At 39.7% G+C, this 16,459-nt stretch overlaps 1 protein-coding gene across 1 annotated transcript in view; it reads right to left on the bottom strand.

The window, feature by feature from the left end:
- Positions 1–15,408, bottom strand: part of nlrc5 (NLR family, CARD domain containing 5) — a 43,112-nt gene extending 27,704 nt beyond the window's left edge. The window contains exons 1-10 of the mRNA XM_080475241.1: positions 15,302–15,408; positions 12,527–12,843; positions 10,521–10,610; positions 8,669–8,854; positions 8,192–8,346; positions 7,610–7,741; positions 6,823–7,138; positions 5,859–6,276; positions 5,528–5,672; positions 2,795–2,925 (exon numbers count right to left, since the gene is read on the bottom strand). Coding sequence (XP_080331367.1) covers positions 2,795–2,925; positions 5,528–5,672; positions 5,859–6,276; positions 6,823–7,138; positions 7,610–7,741; positions 8,192–8,346; positions 8,669–8,854; positions 10,521–10,610; positions 12,527–12,827 — 1,874 coding nt within the window. The 5' untranslated portion in view covers positions 12,828–12,843; positions 15,302–15,408. The remainder of the gene's footprint in view (positions 1–2,794; positions 2,926–5,527; positions 5,673–5,858; positions 6,277–6,822; positions 7,139–7,609; positions 7,742–8,191; positions 8,347–8,668; positions 8,855–10,520; positions 10,611–12,526; positions 12,844–15,301) is intronic.
- Between the last annotated feature and the right edge of the window lie 1,051 nt (positions 15,409–16,459).

Raw genomic sequence — 16,459 nt, 5'->3', positions numbered from 1 at the left:
GGAGAGAGCAAAGTTAGACAAGAAACAAGGTATACTTTTAATTGTCTGTCTGATCTTACCAACTGTTCACAAAGCATGACATAAAACTTGCATCCAAAGCAGGACTCATGTTGTGTTTACCTTCAATGTGCTACTAGAATGAGGCCACAAGACTCAAAGTGTAAATATGAGTAATACAGTGTTGAACTGAACATAACCAGGGGATCCAGAGGTTAAAGGAAGGTGTAGGAAGAGGATAAGCTTGTGTAGATTGGGGATTGAGTGGATGTGGTTCTGTTAGTATAGCGGGTCGTTTTCCAATCCCAAGGTGGGCAGTTTGATCCACTGCATTGCTGCCCAATTGTCGAAGAACCTGTAATTACTCCCCGTGGAGATCGAGCGCCACTGATTCGTGTGTGTGTGTGTGTGTGTGTAAATGTGTGCAATTAACTCTACTTCAAAGATTTAATGCATCTTTGGAAACAATAATTTAAATAATTTAAATTTTCTAATTATACAACAAATAAAAAAGAGGAGTGCTTTACAATATAAAACGATCAGAAAGACAAACATAAAGTCTGAAATAAATGGTGGATACAAAAATGTAATAAAGATACATTATATTTGTATGTAAATGAAAGAAGGGAGGCACATATATTGTACAGTTGTTGTGACAGGAAGTAAAAAAATTAAAAAGTAAGGACACAAAATGCATGATGAAGTCAGAGCTGGTGAAAAGAGCACTGTCATTTCAAAGAACAAGCCTCAAAGCTTAAAAAACATTTGATTGACTTAAGTGATTGTATTTGTAAAGAAATCACATCTTTATTGCAATGTTAAACCAGATTAAGATAACTTCAATTCAACTTTATTTATATAGCACCAAATACAACACAGTCCTCTCTAGGTGCTTGTAACAGAGAAAAGAGAAAAACCAACAAAATGAAAAATGAAAGCTTTGTAATAATTCAAAGAATTTCAAAAGTCTTTCCAAAAGAGAAACCTCTCACACGATGATTTCCAAGTCATTGTCTTCCTGGCAGAGTGTTTGAAAATAGTTTTTAGTTCAAACATTAAAGCCTCGGCTATACAGGTTCAGGCAGTGGTGCAGTGGAGGTTAGAGAAGCGAGCTTGTGTTTGAAGGTTTGCACAGGGTCAAATCCCACTGCTGACAGGTCACCACTGTGACTCCCAAGATCCTCAGCAGCTCCACGTATAGGGTTACTGCTATGAATAACTATGAACAGGACAGGTCCAAAGCAGAGGGAAAAAATATCCCCAAAACAGTCTGTTTAAAAAAAAATTAAAAATCTAAAACTGTTCCGTCAACTAAAGGAACCTTAGAATTATGTTTGCCTTGATTAATAAAACCAGCTCTGTATTTTATAGGCAGCAGCATTTTGTGAGTCATTTAAAAGGACATCAGGCTGAATAAACTGTGCTATTAAATAAAAAACATTCTTTTTGGCGATCATCTGATGTCAAAACCAATGTTATTTTCATCAGAATAGCCATTAACATTCTGAAAGAAACTAACATATGGCCAATACTGGGACTTTTGCTCAAATATATAAAAGTCGTAACAATTTCTGAAGGTTATTATCTCTTGTGTGAGGTGTCTATGGTAATGAGTGTACTGTAAGTTTACATGTTATGAGGTGGAACTTTGCACCTACGACCTTGTTTAGTCCTGCATTGTGTAACTACTATATAATCAAAAAGGTAAATCTTTTTCTTAAGAGCTTTATAACTGATTCAAACTCTGTGGCCCCTAGTGTGGTCTCACTGTCGCTGCCCTCCCAGCAGTTTCCTTCAACCTTTCCTCCTGGGGTTAGACTCAAGCACGTTGTGTCGATACCAGCGATCTTCTAGCCTCCTTCTATGGTGTGAGTCCAAACATATCTCACACTGAAGCATGCTCAATTTACACAGGTCACGTTGCTTCCAAGGCCGGGCTATTTCTCGTGTTGCGTGTAACCATATATGGTTCAGAGTCACTTACACTCAGTAGTATTTTATTCTGTTACGTTTTAGCAGCTTGAGTTCAGTTACTTTAATCTACTTTCCTAATACTCAGTTATTGGAGATATATTTTGACTCTAAGGTGACAGAATTCTATTTTTGGTAGCAGTTCAGACGCGGAAGAGATGGCTGTGGCTGTTTATTTGACATATAAAATGCTTTAGAATTTTGATTTTGTAATCGAGCATTGCCTGCAGGAGAGGACGAGCACATGCGAACAAGGTCTCAATCAACTAGAGCACCACAAGAATGTTAATAGGACATTTTGGATTTTATCACATGGTGTGGTTTTCTCCTAACAGAAGTGGAGCACTGTGGTGTGTGTGTGTGTGTGTGTGTGTGTGTGTGTGTGTGTGTGTGTGTGTGTGTGTGTGTGTGTGTGTGTGTGTGTGTGTGTGTGTGTGTGTGTGTGTGTGTGTGTGTGTGTGTGAAGGGATCACTATATAAGCGAAGCTCATTTACAATCTAATATGAAATCATTACTCTCATGTACACTCAAAGCATTTCTGGGAAATTTTAAAATAGAAAAAATTATGCAAGAAAATGTGCAGCAGTCAAAAATGAGCAAAACTGAAACTATATGTGTGGTAAGCATGGCAGTTGCAGGCTATATATTTTTCCAGTCAGTGTGTCTTAAATGCTTAGGGACAATGTCTTTATTGGGGTAAAACCTTAACCGCAGGACCTTCAGGATGCAATCAACAGACTCTAGTATCTCACATACACAGAGGCTCTCTGATCTTAAAATATAACATATTCATTTGTGCTTAGTTTCCCTAAATTCATTTCTCACCTTTTCTTGAGTAGGGCATCACTGACGTTGTTACTGGTCATGACTCGAAGTGCAGCAAAAAACTCCTGCACCGTCAGATGGATGAAGCTGAAGGCTTTGACAGACATCCCATCATGAAGCTTGAACTCCACCTAAAAGAACACAATGATGCACTTTTATTTTTAGAATGACTATGATTTTTATTTCATTTGTACCTCGGATATGTTATTAGGTGCATTACAGGTATGATCTAATAATACTTTCCTTGGAAAAAGAATTGTATTAATTTGACAAGGTGTCTGCTCGCTCAACATAGATTCTGTGTTGTTGTTGTTTTTAAACCATGTGTACTTCAATTTTCCACTCCTGAATTCAGATGAAACAGAAATTATCGTATTTAGCACAAAACATCTGAGAGAGAAATTATAGTAACACCGGATGGTATTACTTTGACTTCCACTGTGAGGAACCTGGGAGTTATTTTTGACCTGGACTTATCCTTCAACTCCCACATTAAAGAAATCTGCAGCACTGATTTCTTTCACATGTAATGTCTCGAAAATCAGGAACATGTTGACTCAGAGTGTCACTCAGAAAGTAATCCCAGCATTTGTTACTTCCAGAGTAGATTATTGTAACCCCCTATTATCAGGGCTGAAAGAGTCTTCAATTGATTCAAAAATGCTGCAGCGAGAGTCCTGACAGGAACCAGCAATGTTAACATCTCTTCATTGGCTTCCTGTTAAATGTAGAGTAGAATTTAAAATCTAAAAAGCTCTTAACAACCAGACTCCAGCATATGTTAAAGAGCTGTTAGTCCCATATTACTCCAGCAGAACACTTCATTGCCAGATTGCTGGCTTACCACAACCGGGAACAGCAAAAAGCATCTTATAATTGTCCTTTAATGCTGCATTTTGTAGTGCGATTATTGAATAGTTCCATAAAAACTTGAGCTTGAATGAGCTTTAAATTACTTTTTTTTTTTTTTGGGGGGGGGGGGGGGGGGGGGGGGGGATAATCGTCATCTGTCCACGTTCTACAGAATTTGCTGGAGTCAGTCCCGGCTATAAAAGATGGGCTTATACCCTGACTGATGCGCGCGCACGCACGCACGCACGCACGCACGCACGCACGCACGCACGCACGCACGCACGCACGCACGCACGCACGCACGCACACACACACACACACACGTGGGGTTGCTTCCTTAGGGGTGTCAGCCAGTTTTCTCTCCTGACAAATAAGACATTTATTTTTCCGGCAGTCTTTCCAGTTGTCTTGGTGGTTGGGGGTTGGGGAGTGCGGGTTGGGGGTGTGGGTGTGGGTGTGGGTGGGGGTGGGGGTGGGTCTACTTTTAATTATATGGCTTTATATAACCCAACATCCCAATATTTCCCACATCAAAACCCACACAAATGTAATGCATTTAACCATGTACTCCTTAAACTGACGAGAATAACACGAGCAACACAAATCAACAAAGCACAGAAGATTGAATTCAAAGCAAATACTGTATTCATAGTTGAAAATTAAGAGTTCCAACACAAAATGCAGTTCATACAGTTCATAAAAGAAAGATTCTTCCCAATGTAGAAAGAGAGAGAGAGAGAAAAAAACCTCTTCATGAGCAAAAAGGAATCCGTCCGAAAAGAGCCTCAGTCCGAGTAAAAAACAACAACTCAGCACCTGAGTGGATCTATCAGTCACAGTCAGTCTGTGTCCTGAAGTGCTTCAAAACCACTCTGCTAAGAGTTATGGCAGGAATGGCGTGGATGCAGAAGAAAAGAAGAAATGAGAAGGAATGCCGTTTTGGGTCCGGGTCGGAACGGAGGAAATACGTCCGATAGCGATGCGATCGGTGAGATTTAATGACTAGCTTTCAGTAACACCCAGCATAAGAGCTCCGACACGTCTGCATTTCACTTCTGCCGGCATGCACTGACAGCTGAGGGGGAGATTTTTAAAAGCAGCACCAGCAACGCCTTGGAGTGCTTACGTTTTATGATGCTTCATCTGCGTAACCACAACTCAATCTGAGGTCGGGAATCCAGGAAAATCCTCTTCTTCACTGTCCTCCTCAAATATCTACAGGATCCACTGTTGCTGTTCCCTGTTCACCTCTTCAGCTGTGGGGAAGCACGACTTAATTTGGGCCACATTAATGACACATAAGTCTTCCTCAGTGTCCTCCGAGACCACCTCATAGGTTAGAGGTCTGACTCGCTAGATAATTCTGTATAGGTCTTTCCAATGCGAGGAACGATTGGTAGTAAAAGCCAAGGTCGAGTATGGCTCCACACATGGTCTTTGTATGAAAAATCTCCATCTCTTGTCCCTTTATCATAGTTGTTTTTATTGTTTCTGCCTGGCTTTTTTTAAAGTAATGTTTTTTACCAATCTTCTAAACTCCTATGTCCTGCTACCGAGCTTGGCAGGGGTGACTCCACTGGAAACGTATACTGCTGTATTCAACGCAAACCAGAATTCAGGCAAGTATTTGTCCCAGTGTTTGTGTCTATCTGTGCTCCAGAAATTGTCTCCAGGTATGACATTTACCACAGGCCACATCCCAAAAGTGTCTTGCAGTCCGAAGGAGAACATTTCTTAGCGTGGGAATGGGCTCCTTATTGGTGAGAGGATTAAAGGCTAGGAAATCCTTGCATCCTTCCAGAAATTATATGTGGACCTGATGGATCATTTAAACCTCCAAAAGCAATGTCCAGACATTTAACTCATTGGACCAAGCCTCACCTGTTTGAAGAGCCCCGTCCTGATCGAGAACTCTAACACATCCTGTGAAACCTCTTCCTCCAAAAACAGGATCTTGTGTTCCTCCAAACCTTTCCAAGCCAGTTTGCTGAGCTCACACAGCTTGGACTGGTGCCGTCTGAGAGAGCTACGCGAAGAGACAGAAAAGAAATACAGTTCTTCAGCTGCATGCTAAAAGTGAAGAATTAAAACAAAAGTAAATGTGAACCTTAAAACTTAAAAGTAGCTTATAATGCTATTATATTTGTGTATCCTGTTGTGTCATCAAACATTGACATTCCAAAGATTTTCCGCATTTCTACTTAGCCTGCACCTCTGAGGAAATCTGGTGGGGTTCGACTGTTCTCCTTCGAAACTGTCACGGGTAAGAAAGGCACTAAGTAGAGTGAGGTAGACTTGGGTAAGCGTGCTGGGAACTTGGCCTGCAGTTTGAAGAAGCTCATCTCTTCCATTTGTTTTATCTGTTTGTATAGCTTTACTTCTATCTGTGTGTCCATCTTTTTCTGTTGTTTGTGCACAATCGGGTGAGATCTGAGCTCCCCTATCTGTTCCTTTTTCTGTTTCCCTGCTTTCGAGGTTTTGTATTGTTTGCATCCTTTCTCCAAGCAGTAAGTAATCCAGACAGATGCAGCAGATGTTGCACAGGGCCGGGAGAGAAGACATGGCGAGGAGGTGTCGACTGGAGAAAAGAAGATCTGCTGCCTTCTCTTTGAGGGCTCCATCTGAGTGACCTTCACAGGTGGCACACAAACAATATACACATCACAAAAGATTGAATCACATCAAATAAGTTTCAATGCCCTGTCCATTCATGCTCTGCAAATTCAAAATAGATCACAGTGATGTGGACCAGTGGTTCTAAAGCTTTGCTCTACAACACTTTTGCCAGTTTAAAGTAGGTGTGCACAATATAACACAAATCTATCATCATCCCAATATCAACACTTCAAATATTCATCTTGCACGATGGATTCATGCTCTGCATGTCAACATATATGGAAACCCTACTGCTGTAGACTGTGCTGACAACAGATTGTATTTCCCAACATCATATCATACAAGGAGGCAACAGACCAGAATCTAGGAGCAAAAATCTAAGAAAAATGCCCCAAAACAACAAAGTCGACTGCTCTGCTTCTGATATGCGTCAGGTGGAAACTATGGATACATAAAAAACAACTAATATGACACAACCCCAGTTCAGAGATGTGTTGTTGTTGTTTTTTTTGCTTAATTATTCTGCAAACAGCACTGGAGAAATGATTAAAATGTTTTACCTTTTGCATGAAAAAAGTTGTTTAGATACTCTTGGATCTCTTGGTGGTTCCATCCCAGCAGCTGCCCCACTTTGTCTGAGACGCCATCCAAATCCACAACGTCACGCAGCCGACAGGTGACCAGCACTGTGCTTCCTGGAAGGAGCTGGCGATTCAGCAGCCCTGAGATGAGGTCTGCCACAGGCACTGAGTTTTCCAAGTTCAGCGGCCCTCTGTTCAGTTCTGTTCCGCTGAGTTTGCTGTGAAACTCGTCGTAACCGTCCAACACCCAACAGCTCTGCTCTGGATTGGAGAGGAGGTAGTCCACAATGGTTCTCTGATAGAAGGATTGAAGCGTGGACGAAGGACAGGATATTTCAGATCAAATGGATTGAAATCATCGGTTCTACACATGTAGCATGAAGCTGCTTTACGCTTTCGCCTGTACTTGGAGCACTCGTGATTCAGAAAGGATGGACTTCTTTCCTCAAGATCTTGTTTTGCCGCCTTATTGCTGACCGCAGTTCAACATTCTGTACTTTGTAAAACACAACCTATATGGACTACATTTTCCATTAGTGACCTGATGCCATAACATATCACATCCTGCTGTGTGTTTCTTCGCCAGAACAGTTTCCTGCTTCAGCATCACAAACAATCAAAGCATTTGGATCAACACAATACTGTCTTGTTTTTGTATGTTTTTGCCCAGTGTTTCAAATAAACCTTTTCTTGTTCAGAAGTTTTAACAACCATGATGTTTAAAGATCAATCTTCACGAGAGCCTATTGGAGCAGAAACGCCATACCTTTGCCATGTCGCCCCCTTCAGCCGGGAGGTAATGTTGGAACAGCAGCTCGGACAGGGAGAGGGGGCAGGGCAAACGGTTGAGCTGACGAAACTCAAGCAGAACAAAGAGGTAAGATGAAGGGAGCGGGCCCTGAAAGGAAAGGAAATTATGAACATGAGAGAAAAGAGACGCCTGGGGATCTGATCAGGAGTCAGAATACACCATAAATAAATAAAATCGTTCAGTGGGCTCTTTACCGTGGAGATATACAAAGTAGACTGTAAATGAGTGATACTAATAATCCATTGGAGATATTTGTAAGTTGTGGGGGTTGAATGAAAGGAGATCAAGTAGGAACAAGAATGAATCAAATATAAAGTTACGGTGGAGGTTATTTTAGATATTATAAATAGGTATTGATGGTGCCAACTGATTTCCAAGGTTTTCTCAAAGACACCTACAATGTTAAAACATATTAATGGGAAGGGATTCTTCCTCTGAATCTGAATTTCAGTAGCAAGACAAACAAGTTTGTTAGTAATGTAAATGGTAAGTGAAGACAGCAAATGATGTATGATGATAAGTAATATTATAACTCACGAGGCTGTTGGCCCACTGCTGTCCCAGATGAGACATGAGCACAGTTTTTCCTGACCCGGCCCGACCTGTGAGAACAGTTATTTTTCCTGTGATTTCTTGAAGGAAGGTGTCCAAAGTCACTTTGGACTCCAAACACATGAAATCCCCGTCAGGCTCTGAAATCACAGTAAGAAATTAACCAGAGACTACACATTTTCTTTCACCACTGTGAGGTGTTTTTCGCTTTCTTTTAAGAATGTGTTGCTGCATGTTTGATTTTGCACAATTCTAAAGCCGGATGCTTTTTTGGGGGTTAAGAGCCTCGTTCAGGGACCCTCAGTGGTGACCCGTCTTAAGCAGAATTCAAGCCAGCAAACTTCTGCCAACAAGCTTCCTTCCAAACCCTTGAGGTCACCATCTCCCCCATGTGTATGTCAAATTAATGCTAACCTCTAATAAATTTATCAAATTCTCATTGTGCAACGAGAGCAAGCGGACCTGGTGTTCTGCCCCCTCTGTCTGCTGAGCCTGGAGTTTGATCGGGTCTGTCCCTGCCTCTGTTAGCGGTCCGGGGGCTGACCCACACACTCTCCAACTGGACGTCTCTCAGCAGATGTTGTGTCAGTCGCTCCCACCGGCTCAGCAGTGAACGTTTGACTGTGGCTATGTACAGCTCCCAGTAATCTGTAGAGGGAATCAGATAAAAAAAACTGACTTAACTACACCAGAAGATTTCTATAAAGCAGATTTTCATACACTGCATCCCAGCTGATAGTTTACATATCGTTAAAAAAATCAATAAAAATAATTTTAAACACATTATGTTTAATAAAAGTTATTCAAGCCAAGTCAGAATACACTATTCAGAAAACCTAAAGAACAAAATAATTAATCAAAAATGTTTAACACGTCTTAATTGCATAACTAAAACACCCAATAACAACTGCTGATCTGGATGTATCCACATTTGATCCTTGGTATTGTTAGACTTGTTATAATACAGTAATAATAGAATAATAAAAATTGCTATCATAGGTAAATAAATAAATACTGTCATGTAATAATAAAGACTTTTTCAAACCTTTTGACAACTTTCTTACTTTATCTGAATATATAGGGAACGACAAATGAATGTTTGCACTTGTGAAAAGAATTGTTGTAAACTTGATATAATCTGCGAACACATGTAGAAGCTGATCGAATAACTAAGGATGGCGTCTGATGAATGTGCAATATAAACACACACTTTGCGTTTAGCGAACCAATGAGAAATACAGGTTGTGTGTTAAAGATTGAGCAAAAAACGTAATTTATGCCAATAGATCAATTTTCAATGTGAAAACACTTGCTTTGTTTAAGATTTTATTTGTTTTCAATACAAAAGAGTTGTCATAGCTGCTAAGGAACACTTGTTATGCTGCCTGCCCTTGACTTTTATTATGACATTTTCTGTTTTTCCTTTGCTTAAGTCTTGAAGTCTTTTCTGAAACCCTTTCTTTCTTTCTTTCTTTCTTCATGTTGAGTTTTTTTCTTGTTCTTTTTTTGTGAGAAATTCAGATTTATTTCTTCGAACACTGAGCTCTTTGATAACTTCTTCCATCAACACGTTCAACTTCATAATATTCCATTTTATTTAGAGCTTGTGGAAGCTCAGCGCTCCATACAATCACGTCATAGAAAAAGTATCATACTGATACTCCTGTTCTCACATGAAGTTGGTCATTATGTTGTTTTTAGTGGATTGCCAACAAAATGCATGCAATCTATTTGTATGAGCAGTTCATCGCACTTTATACAGGAGTTTAGTAAATTAGCACATTTGTGTGTGCTTTAGAGTGAGACAACAACTAAACGTGCCTCGCTAATAATCATATAGTCACACCTAAAACTAACCCCGGGATTTCTCAGTAAATGATCGATTAACAGGAATATGAAAAATTGTGATGTAATTTCTCACTTTCTATATGGGGTAATTAACATATACAGCTTACCCTTTAGTGTTATTTAAATTAACTTAAAGAATAATTATGATAAAAGTGTGAATTTCCATGAAAAATTGTGCTTCTACACTTTGTCCTGAAAAGTTCATGTTAATGTCTGACAGGCTGGTGAAGTTTTCAGTTGAAACCGAGGAAATGTGGTTTTGAGAAATCCGCAGAGAGAATCTGGGGGGGGATTTCATTCTTTCAATAGCAGTTGCACAATTACCGCATTCACTAAATCTTCTGGTGATCTTGAACAACTTATGACTTAAGAGACACATACGAAATGTATTGTATGCATACGACCACATCGGAAACACGTGGCCACGTGGTTTGTGTGTGTGTGTGTGTGGGTGTGTGCACCCTACCAATCCTTGGCCGTTTGATGAGCTGCAGGTCTGCAGGAGGTGACAGGGACTTCTGATCCACTGCAGTTGGACTAATACTTTCACGATTGCCTACAGCACAAAAAACAAAACATATTAAAGACATAAAATGCATTACGAAGATATTCTTATATTCTGTATTTTCTCCTAAATCTCCCTTTTATTTTATATATCGAATTGAAATTGAACAAATATAGGGTTGGGGAACACAGGGGATTCCCAGCATGGTTGCCAGCAAACGACTTTGAATCAAAATGCTACTTTCAGTTTCTCTTATCAACGTCAGTGGGACATCAGCAACATTTTAAATTCTACATTTTGTTTTCCCCTCCCTGGACTGTTGTCTTGTCGTTGCAGAAGGTCTGATGTGGTCGAGCAGGAAATCTTAAATCAAACCAACATGTACTGAGAGTACATGTTCCTTAGACAATAAATATCAGATGACCTAACTTTTTCAGATCAATTTCCCAGACTAACCTTTGTCTCATATTCAGATCAATATGGTATTTGTCTTGCCTTCATTTACGATTATTGCTGTGGCAGCACACCCATACTATAAACATCACTGAGTATAAAAAGATGCCGCAGAGAACTATCTGAATGATTCACAATGCCAATCGATGCGTTTCAGCCATCTTAATAGTGTTGTCATGATACCAACATTTTGGTATCGATATCGATACCACCATGTAGTTCGATACTTTTCGAAATAAAAAAAGAACACAAAAAATGTCATTAGATACAACCTGTCTTAAGTAGGACCAATGTCTATAAATGGTATGTTACTATGCAGTAATCTTTATAACATTAAATGGCTAAAATTAAATATTTTCATATTATATTTTTATATTATTTATATAATACTAATATTTATAATAGCTTACATTTTTTTCCACAGCGATTTTTTCATGGGTATATACGTTATTACCTGTCATTCTTTGAACTCCTTATGCATGACTGGGTGCTTGTCCTTCAGGTGTTTAGCCAGGTTAGTAGTGTTTCCAGCCTTGGCCAGACATGTTCTCAAACACTGTTTGCACAATGTTGCTTCGGTGTTGATGGAGACACCGTGCTCATTTGTTTTGAAGCCAAAATACTTCCATATAGCACTCGGAGCACCTGTTCTATCTACAAATTGCGGCACTGTGGATGTATCAGCATCCTCTCTCTCTCTCTCTCTCTCTCTCTCTGCTCCATTAGCGATGCACCCAATTTCTTTTTACGGAGTCGTTTGAGTCAGTTACGCATGCGCACTATCATATGGACGCAAACGCCATGTTATTTACGCATTCGCATCCGGTATTCTTTTCAAAGTACAAGCTCGGTTGGGAGAAGATTGTTTTGAAAATACGTTGTTTTGACTTTTATTTTGAAGTTTTGTAGGCCGAGTATGAATTGTACAAAACATCCAAAACAAGTCAGAAAGCGGAGCAGCCCGCCGCCACGTCCCCCACAGAGAGACTGACTACTCTCCTCGGTACAAATTAAAACACAGTGACGCTCCGCGGAACGAGAATGTTAGTGATAGTCTCTCTCGGTCTTTGCCTTGTGACGGACTGGTTATCCATCCAGGGTGTAACCTGCTTAGTCCAATATTTACATGGGATCGACTACAGCCCTTCACGACACAGAATTAAATAAAGTAGTGTGGAAGACGAATGGGTTTAGCGAGCACAATCATATAGCCAGTTTTTAAAAATAAAATCTGAAATAGGATTTTTTTTGCACCTTTTTAACATGCATCCTGAAAATGTTAGTGTTTTATTGTCCTCAAAATGTTATTGTGGACATATTTCGTCTCAGTGTTGTATGTTTTGAACAGTCACTGAACGATTTCCAATAAATATTTGTGAATTATGAGAAACTACCTATTATATCCCACAGCATATGTCACATTATGTTTAAAAAGGTTGATGACTTGAATGAACGTATGAAGGAAATCAACACAGTGGAATATCCGAACGACTATTGAGGGTGACGGGACTCACTGCTGCCTTGTCCAGCCGCTGACATGAGCCGGCACTCCAGACGCACGGGGATGTCGTCACACAGCATGCACACACTCTGGAGGAAGCTGCTGCACTCTGCTGCACTGGCCCACCTGAAGTATTCCAACATGGCCTCGACTCGCTCCGGGCCGCTGGAGGTCAACTGACCCGGCATCATCTGGAGCAGCTCTGTAACGACCGCAGGTGACTGACGGCTGAGGATGTGCAGCAGCTCAGCAGTTTCCTCAACCAAGACGGTGGTCACATCTTCACCAGGTTCAGGGTCGATCTCCTCATCCATGGTCAGACTCCATCAGCTGAACACAAACACACTTGTGTCAACTGGTGGATTGAACAGGAGGTAATAAGCAACAAGCACAAGCACAATCTGTTTTTAACAAAAGGAAACAAGTTCCCCTGTTAGTTTTGGACTTGTTTTGGTCGGCCATTTAGAATTATGGCAGAAACTCCCAACTATAAACTTCATAATGAGGCATAAAAATCTTTATTTTGAAGTAGATGCAGGGCAAATAGATCACTCCACTTTAAGATCAACCTGAATACCACTTAACAATTTCTACACCTATTTCATGTGTTAAATATAGTAATACAATCTAAATTTAAAATTATTCTAAATATAATTTATACTTCAGTGAAATTCAACTCAATTACAAGTACAGTACTCAAATAAAAGTAAGTATTCCTCTGAATCAGGGGATTGTTTTTTAAATTATAAATGTCAGTGGCATGATTTTGTTTTAATTCACCAACTGAAATATCTACTTTTGAAGTACTACTTTAGATGATGCTTATGTCTTTGTGCAATGATATTTGTTTTTCCAAATACCAGTGCTCTTTCTCTCGCCCCTGATTCTTGACTTTGTTTCTTTTAGTCATTTGTTTCTTTAATTCTCTACCTTTACCTGTAACCTGTGGCCACCAGTTATGAAATATTTAGTTCTCTTAATGAATGAAATCATTTCATTTAGTTAATCACATATTGTTTTTCTCAATTAGGACACTTTTCTTTCATATTTCAATTTCTGTCACTTTGAATTTGACGAGCATGAAATGGGAAAGAAATTACAATTAAATCTGTTGGAATATACATGATGCACATGGTGATATTGCACAGAGAATAAGTGTGTGATATATTGTACTGAAAATACTACTTAATTATCTGTCTGCTCTCCATTGTTCATTCATTTTCTTCCGCTTATCCGTTTCCGGGTCGCGGGGGTGACAGTCTGAGCACTGTTACCCAGATCACAATGCACCGATTAAGAAATTTCCTGCAGGTGGTGAGCCCACAGGAAGGTGACGCCCGGCATGGGACACAAACCCCTGAGATTATGAGTCTCATGCTCTACCAACTGAGCTGGCCGGGGGACGCTCTCCATTGTCTTTTGTGATATTCAGTCATGATATATGATAAATACATTATGACATCATGGATAATGTTGAATATGAACAGCTGCTTTTGGTTTAAGAGTGAAAAAATACACATTTACTGAGTGCTTTTATTGCTGTAGCCTCACATTTCTACTTTCATTACCTAATTTTCATCCGTTTTTTAAAATGTTGAGTTTTTCATGGAAACACAATGTGCAACTACTATAAATTGTTTTAATTGAAAGTACAGTTGTTCAACAAAGAAAGACAAAATACAAATTCCTCTTCTCAAAACCTCTCTGGATGCCCCAGTATATACTGTGTTGTATTTGGCACTATATACAAATAAAATTGAATTGAATTGTCACTGATACTGACCAATGTCAGGCCTCTCTGGGGGTCACCCTAAAGCTTGGGGCCAATGGTCCACCTTGTCTAGCTGCTCCAACACCTCAGTTTGGACTTACATATATTGTATATCTATAAATAGCAGTAATGGCTTAAACAGTAATATTTCTCCTTAGTATTTCTTTGATAAGCATTGTTAAAAAAAAAAGTGTTTATTGAATCACCATCAATAGTAATGATTACAGTTGGGGTTTATTTTATTTTATTTGTGACATTGTGGCTCCCCCATGGTTCATTATATGGTGTGTGTGTCTGAGTGTGTGCGTGTGTTGGGGGGGGGGGGGGTGTCTATATATTTTTCTTTCTCAATTTCTATCCCTGTGTTGGATGATCCTGTCATGATCTTACAATGTAAAGAAGATGGAAATATAAACAGTGACCAGTTGTAAAACTTGAAAGAAATGAAAGTGTTGCGGTTTCTCCAAGGTTTGCTTCTCACCCGAAGCTGCCAGAGAGTCTAAAAATGACCTTGTATCCAAGCACATTTTTCTAAAAGTGAAAGTGAAGGTTTTTATTTTATATACAGATGCTGCCAAAAAAGCAGGAATCCTACAAACATACCTATTAATTACTTACTATTCTAATTAATCTTAAAAAAAAAAAATACAAGATCCTTAAAGTACAACTTTACTATGAGAGTATTTGTAATGTTCACACCATTAACAAGAATCTGAGTCAGTATACTTGAAAAATACGCATTATTATGTGTTTATATATAAACGTCCTTCTTAAAACTGCTGATTCCTCATAGATGGAGAGTTTACCCATTCATCGTATGAGCTGTGAAGGTTTCAGTGTTCCTGTGGGTCTCGTCTCCTGACATAACCTACAGCGGAGGTCAAGTAAGGTGACGCACTTACACTACGTGCGTCTGCGTCTTTTCCGCAGTAAAGCCAACAGATGAAAGCACCTCGGGTTACTTTGATTATTATATTAAAATCAATCAAAATATTAAGAAATAAATGGAAGACTCACCGACTACATGTGGAAAGGACTGTATCTCCCTGCAGCCAGACTCTCCTTATTATTATAAAACGAAACTAACCCGCCTGCGTGCGCGCTTTTGGTTTCGTTTTTGACGTGCTGGCACGAATACAACGCGCCACATTATGGCGCGGTTGCCTTCGGGAGACAAAATGTTTGAAAGATACATTGAATGTGGTCTGGTGTGGCACTTCACCACAGACAAAAAAAAAAAAAAAAAAAAATCCCGCCAGGGTTTGAAATGATCAGCCTGCAGCTCCAACTGGACATGACGACGCACATGAAAGTGTGCGCGCGCGTTACATTTAGAGTGCAACAGAGCTGGTTATGATCACTAATTACTTCACTAAACCCTATGTTTAAAAAACAAAGTGTAGCTGATGCTGCATGCATGAAATTTTCGATATATTAGGTTTTTTTGAAAATTTGACCAGAAATAAGATAAGGTATTTAATGACATTGCACATGTACAGTGAAATTTTGTTTGGAAACTCTCCTTGTCACAGCAACATAGGATAAACAAAAACAAAAGTAGAATATAATATGAGAAATAAAAACTGCATGATATTTAAAAGTGCATTGTTGCTCTGTGTGTGTGTGAGTGCATGTGTTTAAAAAAGCTATTAAATAATTAAACCTGGCTCAGATTGCTTTGTTGTTTTCAAGTCAGTGTCCACTCCTCTGGACCCTGAGGCTGCTAAACAGACTATCCAGGATGTGTGCAGGCAGACCAGATCTTTTCATCCTCGTGTATTTCTTCCAGAGATGGAAGGGGGGCATGATTTTTGATGATAATCTGCTGTGGGTCTTTCCTCTCCTCTGTTGTACAGCTGGAGAACTTTCTTCACCTCATCAGTGCTCACTCCCCATGCCAGGCCCTCTGAGAGATGAACACCAAGGTACTTGAAGCTCCTCACCCGTTCCACCTCTTCTCCACTCATTCCCAGGGTGGCACATGTGTTGTTTCCCTGTGTCTCCTGAAGTAATTTACAAGCTCCTTAATCTTGTTGATGTTAAGGAGCTGTCTCCTCTGTAGGCTGCTTCATTGTTGCTTATCAACCCCAACATAGCCCCGTCATCAGTAAATTTGTATGATGGTTTGTTTTGTGAATGGGAGTGCAGTCGTGTGAAGAGCAAGACAACCAAGGA

The sequence above is a fragment of the Lipophrys pholis genome, assembly GCF_963383615.2.
Source record: "Lipophrys pholis genome assembly, chromosome: 11".
NCBI lineage: Eukaryota > Metazoa > Chordata > Actinopteri > Blenniiformes > Blenniidae > Lipophrys > Lipophrys pholis.
This window is presented reverse-complemented; position numbering and strand designations above follow the sequence as displayed.